Below are 16291 nucleotides of genomic sequence, written 5' to 3' on the forward strand. Positions count from 1 at the left end.
TGGCCAGGATCCAACAAAGGGCTGTAGAGCCATAGACAGATATAGTGTTTGCATAACAGGAAGAGACAAATACTTCAGAAGAGTGAATATACACCAACAAAGATGCAGAGGGACAGCGAGAAGTGCTAGTCACAGGCAGAGTGCCTTGCTACATAAGCTAACAAACCATGTGCCTCTGCTCCCCTCCCTCTGCACCTTCCAGTGAGTGTCTGTGCTTTGCTCACACCTGTAGAGCCAGTCGAGTGTTGGACCCAGGTTCCCCGCCACGATGCACATAAGCGATGAGCCCCTGATCCACTTCCTGTTGCGTGAATGTGTCCACGCGGGTTCCAGGGCTTTGGATACGCTCCACATATCCTTTCTCCTTTGCATCTCCCTGGCTGAGCACTGTATACACTAGGTCAGCACCCGGACTATCAGGGTCCTCAGCCCTCAGAATCTCTGCAGTCAATGTCTTACGTGTCCCCTGAGAATTCAAGAATATGTAAGAAACAACCTGGAGATGCTACAATACTCTGTTGTACACTATTATAACACACTTTACACTACAGCCTCAAATAAGCTACAAAACTGTATTTCACCTTACACCACAGACTAGGCCGCACCACAGCTCAAGCGGTTAGTCACTGGCTTCCCACCTCGGCAGCCCAAGTTCGATCCCGGGTCTGGTCAAGTGGGATTTGTGGTGGACAAAGTGGCGCCGGGGCAGGTTTTCTCCGAGTACTTCGGTTTCCCTTGCCAATCCACCAATTGCTCCACAATCACCCTCACCTATCATCTGGGGCTGGTACAATAGGCCAGAAGTGGCCGCAGTACAAGGGACTTAGTCCCACCCCACTAGCAATAAAGAAAAATACACCGCAGGCTGAAAGAAGAGTTCTATTATTGGAATTTTGACGATGGCTTCACAGTTATGTAGTTTATATTGGTTTAATGACAGGTTCATGATTAATAACGAATTAAAAAAAATATGGAAGGTAGCAGTTGTGGTTCACATGTGATACTATCATATAATTTGACTTGATTAATTTATGGTTTTGTTACAGGGTAAATTGAGAGTTATTTTACAGCGGATTCTCATGAGCCAACAATCATCTGGAGAGACCAGGCAGTATCCCAAATGAGATTCAAACCAGAGCCTTCAGAATTAAAGCATGGCGCATTACTGCTCTAAATGCAGTGTAACTATAAACACAGCTCTCATTTGTTTAACATGCTGAGTGTCAGGATATTGACTTACCTGGGCTAGTCTGAGGACGGTCCCTGGAGGTAGGGTCAGGGAAGGAGGATCATTGACTGGTGTGATGTTAACATGCAGTACAAAGCGGTGATGTCCCTGGAGATAGTTTGGCAGCACAAACCCTGGTCCTGGGGCCAATTCAAGCTCTAATACAATGCTGTCCTGGTGATTCTCAGAACCATCATGAAGATAGCGTACCTATAGACAGATACGAAATGCAAGCAGTTCTGACTTTTCTTCACATATATCATGAAGGTAGATGGAACAGCAGAGGCAGAGCTCCACACATTCCAAATCTCAACACTTGCTAGAAGTGTGTAGTCAATTTAAAGCTCTGTCATCTTTAATTCTGGGGAGGAGATGATTGTATTTACTGGACATGGAGCATGATGGGCCCCAGAGAATGTGTGAAACAGAAATGAAGAGAGAAATCCTGCCTTATCAAATCCCAGTTTTCCAGCCTACAGTAACGTGTTCTTATTAACTGAGCAGTTCTCAGTTCACTCGTGCAGAATACTGATGAAAATGTTGCAACAACTGCTTGTAAGTTATTTAACACACTGAAAGGCTATGTAATTTTTACAAAATATACTATGAAATTGGAAAACAAACAGGATCACAAAAAACTTTAAAACGTTAATTTAAATTATTAAAAATAATATTTTTCCATTTTATTTAACCTCTCCATTTGGAGTACCCTGCACTGCATGCTGCTCAGTTGCCATTTGCCGCAGTGGAGTTATGGGCTACGTACAAATGAGTACTCATGCTGAAGGGACGACGTTTTGAAACAGCATCTGACATCCAAAGGGAATTGCAAGCAGTACTCTACAGCATTAAGGAAAAAGACTTCCATGGTGCTGTGGGAACATCCCACATTATCACGCATTTCTGCAACGCTCGCTCTTCACATCACTTTTCACCATCACGCGCGCTAACCAATCAGATTGCTTCAAACGATCGCATTTATACTACGCTCAGCGACAGCCCGCGTCTACACCATTACGCGCGCTAGCCAATCAATTCTTGCTCCTCACTTTCGAGTTTGGCTCCGCCCCACCGACCAGTGTATAAAAGAGCAGAGTCATGCAGTTTAATTCAGTTCATCGATTCAGTTCAATTCAGTTCAGCCACACAGCAAGCAACTTCAGCCAGCAGGCTTCGTCGCCAGCGCTCGGTCTTCGGAGACATCGGCAGGCTGCGCCAGGCACGACTGCCTCGGCCCTCCAGCGCTCTCACACCCGACTCACTGGGGCACCGCGCCTGGACTCGCCGGTGGTCGTGTTACGGTCCGACCCACTGGGCCTCTGGCGTAGCCACTGCCTCATGGCTACTACGACCGCGCTCGACGACTAGCCTTCACCAGCAACCGCCGCACTGCGATCGAGCAACCTCCATCACTTGCCGCACGGCAACCAAGCAACCAGCTGCCACGGTCGCACTGCGGCCACTCCACTCACCGCAACTAGCCTTTCTCCTTACCGGCGCGCGCCGCACTACCTCACCGATCAATCATCTCAGCAGCCACGGTCCTTTTCAGGGCCAACAAACTGTTCCGAAGAAGTGGTTTGTCCATTGGAGTATTGACGACAATTCCACAGTGCTTTTGAGGCATGGAAAAAACATTGGGCTCGCTGTATATGTTCCAAGGAGACTATTTTGAAGGAGATGGCAACCAAAATTGAAAAAGTTAAGCCCGCATTTCTTTTTTTACCTAGTCTGGAAACTTTCAAATAGCACCTTGTAAATGATCTCGAAAGTGTCGATCATAAATCAGCTGTTAGCAGGCATTTTGACAGTAAGAAAACATTTACCAAATGCAAATATTAAAAACGTTTCAAGAGAATTTTATTTTTATTTTTCCTGACAGAGTAAATTTTACTCTCATGATGAGGAAAGAACGCCTATTATTAGTTTAAGAGCCAGTGTAATTTGGCACAACCGAATTTAAAATTCCTGGTGGAAACTTCTCCAGCACTGCATTGTGGGGCTGGGCTTAAAATTCTCCCACATGAAAGAGTTAAGTCACATGAGAAAATGTATTACATTAGAACATAACTGTTCAGTGTTAGGAATTTGGAAAGTTATAATGGAAGTTATATCAGGTCTCACCTTGTCTTTGGCCAGGTCCAGCATTGTGAACATGAGCCTGGTGGCCGACGTATCCCACACATCCACAGAGAGTTTCCCATGGCGTGGGTGATCAACCACATGGAGCAGTACCCCAGAATCTCGAACCCCAAACTTAGCATAATCAAGCACTACATCAATGTTGGTTGTAGTGATCAGTGTGTTGTCTCCCTCTGCCACTTGGAGCGGTGTCAGCACCAAAATCTCTAGATCCATCACCAGTGTAGGTTTTGAGAACACCTGCAGGAAACAGCTGAGAAATTTAGGATCTCTTCATTCTAGGAGACACTTAGTGCAGTTCAGATACATCAAGAATATTCAGTATAAAATCATCTGCATTTAATACAACAGTTATTCTGAATTTCAAATTAATCAACCCTTTGACTGCCAAGCCCTGTCACAGTATTACCTACTAAAATTCCCAAGGATGCTTCAGGGTAAATGCAAGTGCACATGAAGTCCACAGCACTTCCTCATAGAACCTTAAGGTGAACATAGGTATACGTCATGTAACAGCCCCTTTTTCCCTCTGAACATTTGAATGACATATTTGACAGAAATGGTGCATTAACTGATCAACCTTCAAGCCAGTCTCTTCTGCTGTGGCGGTTTTGATGCAAGTATTATGAACCAATCTAATCAGCTAATGGCTTACAAGAATTTAATAACAGGAAAGAAGAAATACCTTATAGCTATCCGGGTAGTCAGGCTTGACACACAGAAGTTGGTCACACTCACAGCGGAACGAGTCAACGCCCTGCTGCAGGCACTGAGACCCAGGGACACAGGGCTCCTGTACACAGGGATATTCCCACACACAATCTGGCAGGATGCCCTGCGTCACTCGAGCATCAGGAATCCCTATACGGCGCTTCTCCACCATCATGCTCTGTAAGCAACCCTGGAGCAGCAGCAGCCAATGTAAATTTGAATGTCACTCAAAAAATAATATTGTGATATGTTGCTAGGCAGCAGATTCTTAATAATGCAACAGTTGGACTACAATAACAGAAGACCTGTGTTTTCTATGGGATCCTTGCTGAGATGTTATAAGTAATGGACAAGTCAGTTTAGTTAGTTCTTTATGGAAGTCGGTGAACAAAGGAATAGGGCTGGAGGTAGAGCAATAGCCATTGTTGAAGCCAATACCAGGAAATGTCTAGTAACATACTGGGAACACTAGACTGAGTGTTGTAGTGAACTGTAATGTGTGGAAATAGTGACAGAGTTATAGTTATTTGATGTTACAACCTGTAAATTGTCAATAAATCCAATCTCCAATCCAAAACCCTGTTGAGAGTCACTCTAAACTGTGACAATATGTTAGATACCTTCATACACAAGAGACAGCAACGACTCAGACAAGTTTGATGCAAGACAGAGTCCATTTTACAGTAGAATATAGCAAAGTACACGCTTATATAACATTCTCTATAGACTGTATCCTGTTGCGCATTTGCAAACTATTCTATTAGGCTTCTTCCATCTAACACAACTTGAAGAATGTATACCATGCAATTTGTTTTATTAATATCACAACATGTTTCGACCATTTTTGATTATCATCAGGTGAATTCCACTGTTTAACAAATACAAAAGTAAGATATTCCCATAATATACACAGACTCGTGCAACAGTGACATGAAGAGTTTAAATTCAGATATTAATTACACCTGTGTATCACGCCATGCAGACGACTGTGGAATAATATCAGGTGCTCTGAAAGTGAATATCAGGTTCATTTTTTAATAAACCGCAGGAATTAGACTGTCAGACTCTTCAGACAGGGCTGCAACAAGAGCACAAAATTTGGTTCTAACATTAGATGCCCCCTTGATTGTGGGTGCTGCGAATCAGCACATCAAGTTCACATGTTTACAAGATTTATTCACTCTCACCTTGAAGCTGGTGTCAGCTGTGAGTAGTCCCTGCCCCAGGGCTCGTGATCTCTTGTTCAGTTCGATCCCACCTACAAATACAGTCTCTGCGAGGTCAAGGTAGCGGCTGCCCCCTTGCGGCAGTCTTTGGCTGACAGGCACTCCATCCACACTGATCTCCATGAATGTGGGGTTAAACTGCACCACCACATCATGCCACTTTCCGTCTGTCACAGCCCACTGGCTGCGCAGCTCAAGCACTCCATTACCCTTGTTCAGCAGCAGGCGTAAGTGGCCATCTACCAGCTCCACACCCACAAAGTCGGATCGTGACGTTAAGCCCGTGTTGTAAAGGAGGACGCCACGTCGGGACGTGGTCTTCAGTTCAAACTGCCACCTGCATTACAGAGACCTGTCCTTGTTATAAATGAAATCACATTCAATTATAATTCGTACCATCAGGGCTTTCAAATTTGATGTAGACCTCAGATGTGTGTTACAGAGATTGATTTAAAATTGTCATTCCTACATTTTTTTAAATATTGGCTTACTCCACAGAGCAGAGTCTTTTAAGAAGTGCGCCTAAATCACTGTAATTCTTAACGATATTATTGTCTTGACTTTGCACAGAAGAAAGGTTTACAGCCCTTTAGTTCATTCTTTTCTTAAAAAGGCACAAAAGTTAAAAAATTCAAAGAACATTAAAACCGCTGTATCCAGAGAGGGTATGAAGAACAAGAAACAGAACAAACTGGAAACAGGTATACTGTGTTGTGTAGACCCGCAACGATGGCGAAATAAACGCACGCAACAATGGAGGGACTGCTGGAGGCGGTGCTTTCTGTGCAGTCCGTGCCGAGGCTATACAACGAGGGGCAGCTGCGATTACGAATGAGCCTTGACGCAGCAGTCAGAAGAGTAGGAGCTAGTTGTGAGACAGTCGCCACCCAGTAAGGACGTGAACACTGAGGCTGAGGAAGCTACGGCGTTGGAAGCCGTTACCAGGCGACAACCGGTGAAGATACAGCAGACCGAGACTTACTGCGTGCTGTAGCGAGTTATAGGATTAGAGATTTAGCGTTAACACTGTAGTTATTTGTAGTTACGTTCTGTAAGTGCTCGAAAAATCCAATTGCCATTCCATACCCCGTCTATAGATACACTCATACACGCGACAATATTCTAGAAGAAACGAGATGAGCATATTTGTCCATAGGAGAAAGGAACGTGTTTGATATACATCCGAAATTAAATTAATTTGCATTTCTGAATGACACTGAAGGAGAATTAACTTCTCGTGGCAGTGACTATTAACAGTAAGGTCGTCTGGGTTGTAACACTGTGTAGTTCTCTCCGAAGTGCGCTGTGTTGCAACGTAAGGATACTGAAGGAGTTTCCTGCTTACAACATGAACGGCGACGACAAAAAGAACAGCAACAATGTGGAAAAGAAACATTGCTATTGCATATGTGGTACTTCATGAAGTTGGAAAATCCATCATGTTATGCCATTGTTATGGCGACAGGTGTCACTACCTGGCTCCAGTGCGCGTTATGCCGTTGGGAAAGGCCATGAATGCCCCGTCCTCCACGAAGCTGATGTGCCGATCAACGGTGGCATCGAACTCGGGTGCGCAGGTCCACGTGATGCCTTGCACGTCAACCTGACCCTGACGTTCCCGGGCCCGCGACAGAACGTTAAACCCGTTGTAACGGACGTCTGACAGACAGCCACGTAGAGTGTCCAAGTGGCCGAGGAAGAGTTCGGAGAAGTCGCCTTGGCCTCCTAGGAACAGGCCGTAATGGATGTTCAGCTCGAAGAAGCGTCCTGGTAGCTGCTCCCTGCAAGAATCACACAGACAGCCCGGCAAGTAATGTCTACCGCTAGCAATACAGGAACTCTGACAAATCTACCGCAGCAACATGTGAAGAATGGTAGAAGGTGGTGCGCCACTTACTTGACGACGTGTATGACATCAACCTGCAAGGTGATGGCGGCCTCCCGCCTGGAGACAGAGACTTTGTGCCAACTGAGGTCGTCCAGACGCAGCCCCTTGGGAGATGAGATCTCCGTCTCTCCAGCACCCACGTTGATATGGACCTGAAACAGACATTCGAAGTGATGAGTGCACTGCTAATGTCAGTGCCCCTCATTGGACAGCATCCTGAACACCCGAGCAGGCTGAACCGTCGGTCTGAAACGAAGGGAAGACAAATCCCGGACTTCTCCTGTAACCACTCATGTGGAATTACATTGTTGTTGTTGTTGTTGTTACCAGCTTATGCTCAAATTTAAATAACATTGACCGTTCTAGCTCTGTTCTTGTTTGTATGCTTCTGTCCGAATACTTCCTGCTGAATGTGTAATTAGCCCATGGTGGTTGAGTTCAGCAGATCAATAAAGAATGTTTCAACACGGCGCCACATCCCAGAAGACGGCATTCTTCAAAGAATATTTCTTGTCCTTACTGTTGTAATTACGTATTGTTATCATCATCATGCAGCGATGGGCTGACAATGATTCCCTCGGGCAGAAGCCGCAGATGGGCCCACCATACGAGCCCCAGGTGGGGGTGGGGCCCGGAACTGACAAGTGCAGCCAGACTGCTGCAGACAACTCCAGCTGTCTCGTCGTTCTCTGAAGAGCTAAAACGCTGCCGTCCGCGGGGACGAACCCCCAGACCCACCATACTATGGGCAGGACCAGTCCCTGCTCGCTCGTCACATTTAAATGCTGCGTGTACCCCCACCCCACCCCAGTGGCTGGCCCTGTTTCACTTCCGGTCTCTGGTGGTGAAAGTCGCGCCGCACGGACGTTTCGTTACGTGCACCCTGCTTTTCAGTTCCTGTGGCCACGGCAATACGAATATACAGGCAGTTCCTCAAGAAAACTCTGCCGTAAACCTCCCGTTATAACGAATAATAACGAAAATAATAATAATAACACGGAGCGGGTTCCTGTAGAGGCAACGGTTTAGATTCGTATCCGGGAGATGCTGGGTTCTAGTTTCGGCCGGGACACCGCTATCCTGACTGAGGCTTATAATGTTTCTCCTTAGTCCCTACAGGCAAATATCTCGAATATACCACGACCACTTCCATCCAAACGCTCCCGACTTCATTTGCCATTCATCCATGTGACGGTATATAACGCTATCCCTGTAACAGGCCGTGGAGGCCCATAGGGTTGTGAGACGTCGAGGCTCCCACAGTTTCTAGACAATCGGCTGACAGATGGCGGTGACGTCAGCCTTACGCGCTGACCACCCTATATCCCTCAAGAACATTCCTGGTACTCATTTCTGTCGGAGACTGAGTCGACCCTAGGACCATAGTGCGGCTGGAAGGATTAGGTCTATTGAAAAAAATCCAATCGGGAATCGAACCAGCGACGTTCCGGCTTGCGGCATAGTGCCTCAACCAACTACACTACAGCTACGTTAAACAAACTCATGAAAATGGTCACATTCACGCCCCGGCCGCTTTACCCCGGGGGAAAGGGTCCCCGTACCCCTTGGATATGACGTTGAGTGGGCCCCAGAACTGGAAGACGTGCAGAGGAGAAAAATCTTTCCTCCACCGGGACTCGAACCCCGACCCCCCGGGCTTCCGGCCCGTAGCCAGTCGCTATACCGACTGGGCTCGCAGTGGCTGTGGTAGTAATAAGAACAATATGGTAATGTCTGGACCGTGAGCGGGGGGGGGGCGAGAAGGAACAAGATTCTGGAGGGATCTCAGTAGGCCTAGTACAGAAGGTAAATGCACACAACCCTTCGGTAGGAAAACATCAATGTTTCGGCTTGTAAATTAGCACAAGTAACTCATAACATATGTACTGTCTTAGCTCGCTTGGAAACCTGGATCGTGGGTTCGAATCCCACTTAAGGCATGGATGTTTAGTTTGTGTGTGCGTTTTTCTGTGTTTGTGTACAGGTAGAGGCCTTGCGACGAGCTGATCACCCGCCCAAGGAGTCCTACCGAATGTGTAAGATCTAGAAAAACCGAAGTGAACGGAGAAGTTCATGGAGGTAGGTCTAGGCCCACTTGGGCTGTAGTGCCAAGGGGAGAGGGGACTCATAACATTCGCTGTGAAGGAATCCAGGAAGATACTGTTGGTGCAACTGTTGCCATGGAAACAAATGACATAAATCTGCTACATCTGCAGTGGGAAGGGCGTCTGTGTGTAACTGAGCAATGTCGGTGGGCGAAGTCCCCGCGACAAATTGCAGTTTGTCTCTGTATCCTGTAATTAAGCCTCCAAGCAGTGCTTCCCTCTGTGCCACGAGGTACATCTGCTTCGTACTGATTTACAACCCTGAGACTCTCGGTAAGATGTTCGTTTGCAGGAAACGTGGAGACCCAGGCGTGGCCCGACCTCACACACCGCAGAGTACGTAGCTGTAACGTCAGTCCAGCGTCTTCTTCTACGCTTCCCTGTACCTCGAAATGATACGGAGGAAGTTTCCCAGACTTTGTGCACTACACATAAATGTCTAGCAGAAGCAGAAAGCAATTATTTCCAAAGCTTCCAACACTGGTTAATATTCTCTACAGAGATGGGAACATTGTACTTCTGTGCGCATTGGCCTGTATCACAGAAAAATTTCTGAGCCGGGCATGAACAGGCATAATGGAGGTAAGAATGGTGTGAAAATATGCAGGAAAGAGGCGACTAGGAAGAACTAGTTGTGGATGAGGAGATAATATTAAAATGGGCCTTAAGGATGAAGCTGTGGACTGAATTCATCTGGAAGGAGGCAGGAATCAGAGAGTGGATTTTATGAGCACGGTAGTAAACATTTGGATTCGTAAAGGGAGGGAAATATTTAGGCTAGCTGAGCCACTATTAGTTTCTCAAGAAGAACTCAGTTCGATTCCACAGCGTCCAGACTGGCTCTGGGGCCCACCCATCATCCGATTCACTTAGTACCCGGGGCTCTTTCTCTAGGAAAATTGGCGAGGGTGCAAAGCTGACCGCTGACTGTATGGAGTTATACCCCTACTCCCCATACACCTCCAAGGGGCTCTGCTTAACTGACCACAGAGACAAAAGCATCTTTTCTACATTGAACAGTCAGTGTTTATAGATTTAGCTTGTTGCGTCTCCGAGGCGGGATAGCTCAGTCAGTGTAGGTACTAGGCTACGGGTTGGGCGGGGAAGGAATTCGGGCTCTATTTCAGGTAGGGCAAAGAGAATTTTCTTTTCTCCAGCGCAGTCAGACCGGATCTGATGCCTACAGCCTCCTACAGTGGATACCAAGGCTTCTATCCCGTAGGTTATAGTGGCCGGAGCGTGAAGCTGACAATCGTCTACACTTAGTGCAGAGGTTAAGAATGTATGGATCTACACCTCCATCCCATGTGTGAATTTATGGCTTGCAGCTTAATTAAGTAAGCACAACTTCACTTCTCCTCGTGTTCCCTACAGACGTTAGGTCTTGCCCGTGCAGCTGTAACAGACCTGCATCACTGTGACTGCTGAGCGTGGCCCAGTTCTTACCGTCTGGGTGCACACTAGCACCTGCCGAGAGGATTTCATTCTTTTGTCCAGGCCCGTCCAACATGGGCTCCACTTATTACATGAAGTTGAAAGAAGTGTTAATGGATTTCCTCGAAACATTCCTCGGGACATGAAAAGTTCGTACCTAACCAAATTTGTAGATCTCATTGAAATCCACAAATTCTGTCTGAAACAGTTGTCGAGATAACCTGTATTTAACGGAATGCGCTGGCTTCATTCAGTGTGAGAAATAATGAATTCTTGCCCGCGGTAGACGGATATGAGGGCCAATGTGAAGTGCGGAAGGTGAAGTGCGCATTTACAAAATATGTTGGTATAAGTTTATGTTTTTCATTCAAATATATTCTAAAATTGACAACTGTGCTCATCACAAAATGGCCGACCACAGAACACTCAGCTGAGAGATGCCACACTCATGTTACACGCTTCCTTGCATCTACAATTGTTTATCGCTCGGATGTAGTATTTTAACGTTAAGGACGGACATGAGACCGTTCTCCACGTCATATCTCCGAAATACGCCATGTGTTGGGCCACTGAAAGCCCTGTAGCACGCATAAATTCCCCGGATGCGCATGAAGATAAATAAAACGGCCTTCATGTAACACATTTTATCAACGTTTTAGTTCCCCTCCCCCCTCTCGCTGTCGAGGACCAGCTCGGCAACAGTTCAATGGAGGAAACATAACAGAGCAGCACAAACAAATCCCCCCCCCCTTCCCTACACGCAACACGGCTCAGGCCATGCAGCGGCCATGTACCGTACATTCCGCGCGGAATTCCGTCCGCTAATTGCGCGATTGCTGAGGTGTGTAATTAAATAACGTGCCACAATATTTTTTTGTGAAGGATTCATTTAGGGAGAATGATCCCAGGTAATTGCACGAGGCACCTGCTAGAAGTCGGGATAGCTCAGTCAGTACAGCTACGGGTTAGAGGGCTCGGGTTCGGTTCCCGGCATTGCAAGTTTTTTCTCCGCAGCGTGTAGACCGTTTCCGCGGCCCACCCAGCTCCCCATACATTGGGTACTGGGAGCTCTTTCCCCGTGGGTAAAGCGGCAGGGACGTAAAGCTGACCACTCACCTCCATGTAGTACCGAGGTCAAGAATGGTGGAGCTATACCTCCACTCCGCCACGTCATTATGGCATAGTGCCTAATTAATTAAGCACAGGGACAACCTTACCTTTACCTCCTGAATAAGGACTTTTCCATGGGGTTAGTGGCGATGTTTTTGAGTAGCTGAGCGACTATAAGCTTCGGCATGAAGGTCGTGCACCTTGGAGCTAGCTACACTTACATTCAAACCATTGTTAGCTGGACATCCCACACAACAAGAGTGACATATGTCCTCACCTTCAGTCTACCTGACTCCAGCCGCACCAGACAATAGTCGGTCCGTCCGGCTGCCAAAAACAACATGGCGTCTGCGCGTCGTGTTCGGAACTTGAACTGCAGCTCCGTCGTGCTCTTTGCATCTTGTAGGGGCACAGAGATGTAGCTCGCCCCGTAGAAGGAAGCTGAAACAGGAGAGAAAGCACATCCGTCATACTGACGTCACGTCTCACAGAAGGCTGTGCAGACAGGCTGTGGGTCCCACGCAACCTCTTATTCAATGGATACAAATGGCTCCTTACGTCAGGGTAAAACGGCCGGGGCGTGCAGCTGACCACTCACTTCTGCCTATTGCGGAGGACTATACCCTCACGTGTCCTCATGTTGTCCTGCTTAATGAGAAGCACAGAGCACTTTGCTTATGTCATTATTATTATTATTTTAAACATAAGTAAATTTATCATTGTGCTTAAATATGTACATCATGAAGACATGTGGCGGAGTGGAGGTATAGTTCCATGTATTCTTAACCTATGCACTACCTTTATATCCGGTAGAATTGGATGGGGTGCGACATAGCGGCGCCGGAAAGAGAAATCTATGGTCATGACGGATATCGAACCCCGACCGTCCAGCCCGTAGGCACTTACTCTGCTAAGTTGTGTTGTAGCGATATGATGTTTAGGTCGTCAGAAGGAGCCGACAGGTGTCTATGTGCGTACCCTAGAGCTACACATGGCTTCGAAACCTGGTCATCTACTCTAAGGGAGAAGCGGTGTGTGAGGACATGTGCTCAGGGGGATGTATGGACCTAGGGCTAAGGGGAGGGAGAACACTGAATAATGGAGGGTTCCACAATTTCTGCTATTCAACAGATATTAACGCGATTACGTCAGGATTTATGAAATAAGCCAACATTTGAATACACAAGGACATAACACAAATCAAACTCCGTGGCCTGTAGTCCGCAAGCGAACTATGCCGACCGAGCGACCGCCGCCTGTCGCCGAAGTTCGTGCCAACTTTAGCGGATAGAGGGTGTCGCGTGGTCAGCGCAACGAATCCCCAAGGCCGTTAATTTCGGTTTTCTAGACCGGAGCCGCTATTTCCTTGAAATAGCTCCTCAATTATCCTCGCGAGGCTGAGTGGACCCCGTTCCAGACCCACTACTTCTCAGAAAATCTGGTAGCTGCGGGAATCTAACCCGGGAACTCTGACCACTAGACCCCAGAGGCGGTCTCAAGGAAATGACACAAGAAAATAAAATTTCAGTTTGGCAGGTCACGGTACAGAAGTCGTTTGGAAGGTACAGTTAGAAACTGGAAAATAATATTGATAATGATCTTAAGAGAAACACCGGCCCTGAAAATGTGTGCTCAACTGTTTCATATTTGGTCTTTTGGGAGCGCGGTGACGTACAGCCTAAGTACACAGTCCACTGCACTTTGCTGGAGGGACATTCCGTATTACTAAACGGTAATGGAGACAAGAAAACAGAAGAATTCTCGGTTGATGTTAGACGTCGCTCTCTGTAATGTCGAGTGACATGTCTTTCGAACACTGCCGTCTTTGATAATTCAGTCTGAATAAGATACCCATATTAATTGGCGTATTTAAGGAATGTTGGCAATAATGATCTTGAAGATCCGTATTTAATGACAGCCAGACTTCTACGCTAAGAACAATCGCTTCCCACTTCAGCATCATCACCGTGGGGACGGAATTTCAAATCGATTCTCAAATATTACGCGAGTTACATTCCATTCTAAAAACATTGACTGCGAAGATTACACAAAGCAGTGGCACGTGATATTTTGTAAGTAAGAAAAACAAGTTATGAAACGTATGCAGCGTAACAATTTTGCCGTCTTCGGTTCACTGTTGCCTCTAATTTCCAATTATATTGCGAACAGCGCGCAACAGACGGAACGGACGAGGAAAAGCCTCCAATACAAAATTTATTCAAAATCGATCATATTGTTTTCTTGTTATAATACAACATTAATATCAATCAGGAAAACTGATTTACGAAAAAAAAGCGTATCGGGCACAAAACATCTATTTCGTTATTCTCCAGAATTTTTGTTTGAGTAATTCTTCAAATAAATCCATCTATTTTCCGAATCGAAGTGTTTCATATCATGTGTAAGGAAATTTACCGAAGAAAAGTCCTACATAAGTAAGTTTGAATTTGTCGCTAAAAGGTAAATTTATACCTCTAACAGGCGCTGAAGACCCATAAGATTGTGAGACGTCGAGGCTCCCACATTTTCTATAGACAACCAGCTCACAGATGGCGGTGAGGCTACCAGCCTTAGGCGCCTCCCCGCCGCCCTTTGCCCCCAGGAAGATTCCTGGTACCGAATAGAAGCTAGAGAGTTACCGCTGTGACAACCTGCTAGTTCCTGTAATTACTGAACTGGGGTCAGACGGAGCTGCTCCCTGATTATGCAACATCAGGCGCACCTCGGCGAACTGGAGACAAACACTGCACAGTAATCGTAAACATTCACTTATGAAATAGCCCTCAACTTTTTTTACCCCCGCAGAGGGATATTTTCCGTCCCGAGCCACGCATATCAGCACTGAGTCAAGTTCTCGCTACGTAGACAAACGCACCCCCCACCACTCCAACTAGGGGCCCTAGCGCGATAACGCGCTGTTGCAGTGAATGATTTATTCGAGTTGGTGTGGTTTTAACATTGCATGCATAGCATTACACCGGCCACTGAACACGAACTACGATACGGAACAACTTGTACGGTTAATTGAAGTCATTACCACAACGGTAAAACAATGCCATGATAGCAAACGCATATTCTGGGGGCCTACGCGTCTTTGTAGCGTCAGCACACAGCATCCGCAGCGGGGCTTGCAAACGCATATTCTGGGGGCCTACGCGTCTTTGTAGCGTCAGCACACAGCATCCGCAGCGGGGCTGCAAACGCATATTCTGGGGCTCTACGTGTTTCTGTGGCGTCAGCATACAGCATCCGCAGCGGGGCTTGCAAACGCATATTCTGGGGGCCTACGCGTCTCTGTAGCGTCAGCACACAGCATCCGCAGCGGGGCTGCAAACGCATATTCTGGGGCTCTACGTGTTTCTGTGGCGTCAGCATACAGCATCCGCAGCGGGGCTTGCAAACGCATATTCTGGGGGCCTACGCGTCTCTGTAGCGTCAGCACACAGCATCCGCAGCGGGGCTGCAAACGCATATTCTGGGGCTCTACGTGTTTCTGTGGCGTCAGCATACAGCATCCGCAGCGGGGCTTGCAAACGCATATTCTGGGGGCCTACGCGTCTCTGTAGCGTCAGCACACAGCATCTGCAGAGGGGCTTGCAAACGCATATTCTGGGGGNGCTACGTGTCTCTGTGACGTCAGCACACAGCATCCGCAGCGGGGCTTGCAAATGAACCCAGCAGCTCTAATCATATCTTTCCTTTTCCTACCCTTCATTTTGTTTCCTCGGCACTTCTCAGAAGTTTCATATCCTCTTATAGTGCTCTGTTTTCACACCTCTCTGCAAGAGATCTCGTTTCGTCACCGTGGTGTCGGTGTAAAATACGATGTATATTTCCCACTGTTTTGGAACCTACATAACATTCCTTTTATAATTTCATTAAGTTTACAACTATTCGTATTTTTGTACCATATTTAGTAAGGATTTGAGAGGGAGCACGTGTTAGAGTAGTTGGTTGGGGAACTACTCGCGAGTTCGATTCCCGATGAGTTCATTCGACTCTCAATAGACTTAATCCTTCCAGCCGCAGTATGGTCCTGAGATCGACTCAGCCTCTAACAGAAATGAGTACCAGGAATCTTCCTGCGTGTAAAGGCCGACCGGCGCGTAAGGCTGACAACCTCACCGCCATCTGTGAGCCGACTGTCTAGAAAATGTGGGAGCCTCAACATCTCACAATCCTATGGGCTTCCACGTTCCTGTTGCAGGGGTAGCTTTACTTTACCATGTAGGACTTGAAGTTCTCACAGCGGTGGTTACGAGGAGTTCTATCTTCGGGATATAACGCCGTGTAGTCCGATGAAAGTCAACAGGCGTTTCGGAGAAACATATCGCCTCCATCTTCAGTAGAACACATGCTTGCCACCTGGTTTCACGTCGGTTTCTTGCTCATCTTATTCTTCGAAACTGAAGATGGTGGGAAATTTTCCTCCGAAACGTCGGTTAAC

General features: G+C 46.9%; 1 protein-coding gene across 1 annotated transcript in view; it reads right to left on the minus strand.

Annotated features, from left to right (window-relative positions):
* Positions 1–16291, minus strand: part of LOC111873084 (chondroitin sulfate proteoglycan 4) — a 259855-nt gene that overhangs the window by 35288 nt on the left and 208276 nt on the right. The window contains exons 2-9 of the mRNA XM_033754985.1: positions 12122–12285; positions 7205–7347; positions 6783–7088; positions 5269–5644; positions 4056–4271; positions 3353–3610; positions 1241–1438; positions 227–466 (exon numbers count right to left, since the gene is read on the minus strand). Coding sequence (XP_033610876.1) covers positions 227–466; positions 1241–1438; positions 3353–3610; positions 4056–4271; positions 5269–5644; positions 6783–7088; positions 7205–7347; positions 12122–12285 — 1901 coding nt within the window. The remainder of the gene's footprint in view (positions 1–226; positions 467–1240; positions 1439–3352; positions 3611–4055; positions 4272–5268; positions 5645–6782; positions 7089–7204; positions 7348–12121; positions 12286–16291) is intronic.

This window comes from Cryptotermes secundus, unplaced genomic scaffold (genome assembly GCF_002891405.2).
Source record: "Cryptotermes secundus unplaced genomic scaffold, Csec_1.0 scaffold1269, whole genome shotgun sequence".
Taxonomy (NCBI): domain Eukaryota; kingdom Metazoa; phylum Arthropoda; class Insecta; order Blattodea; family Kalotermitidae; genus Cryptotermes; species Cryptotermes secundus.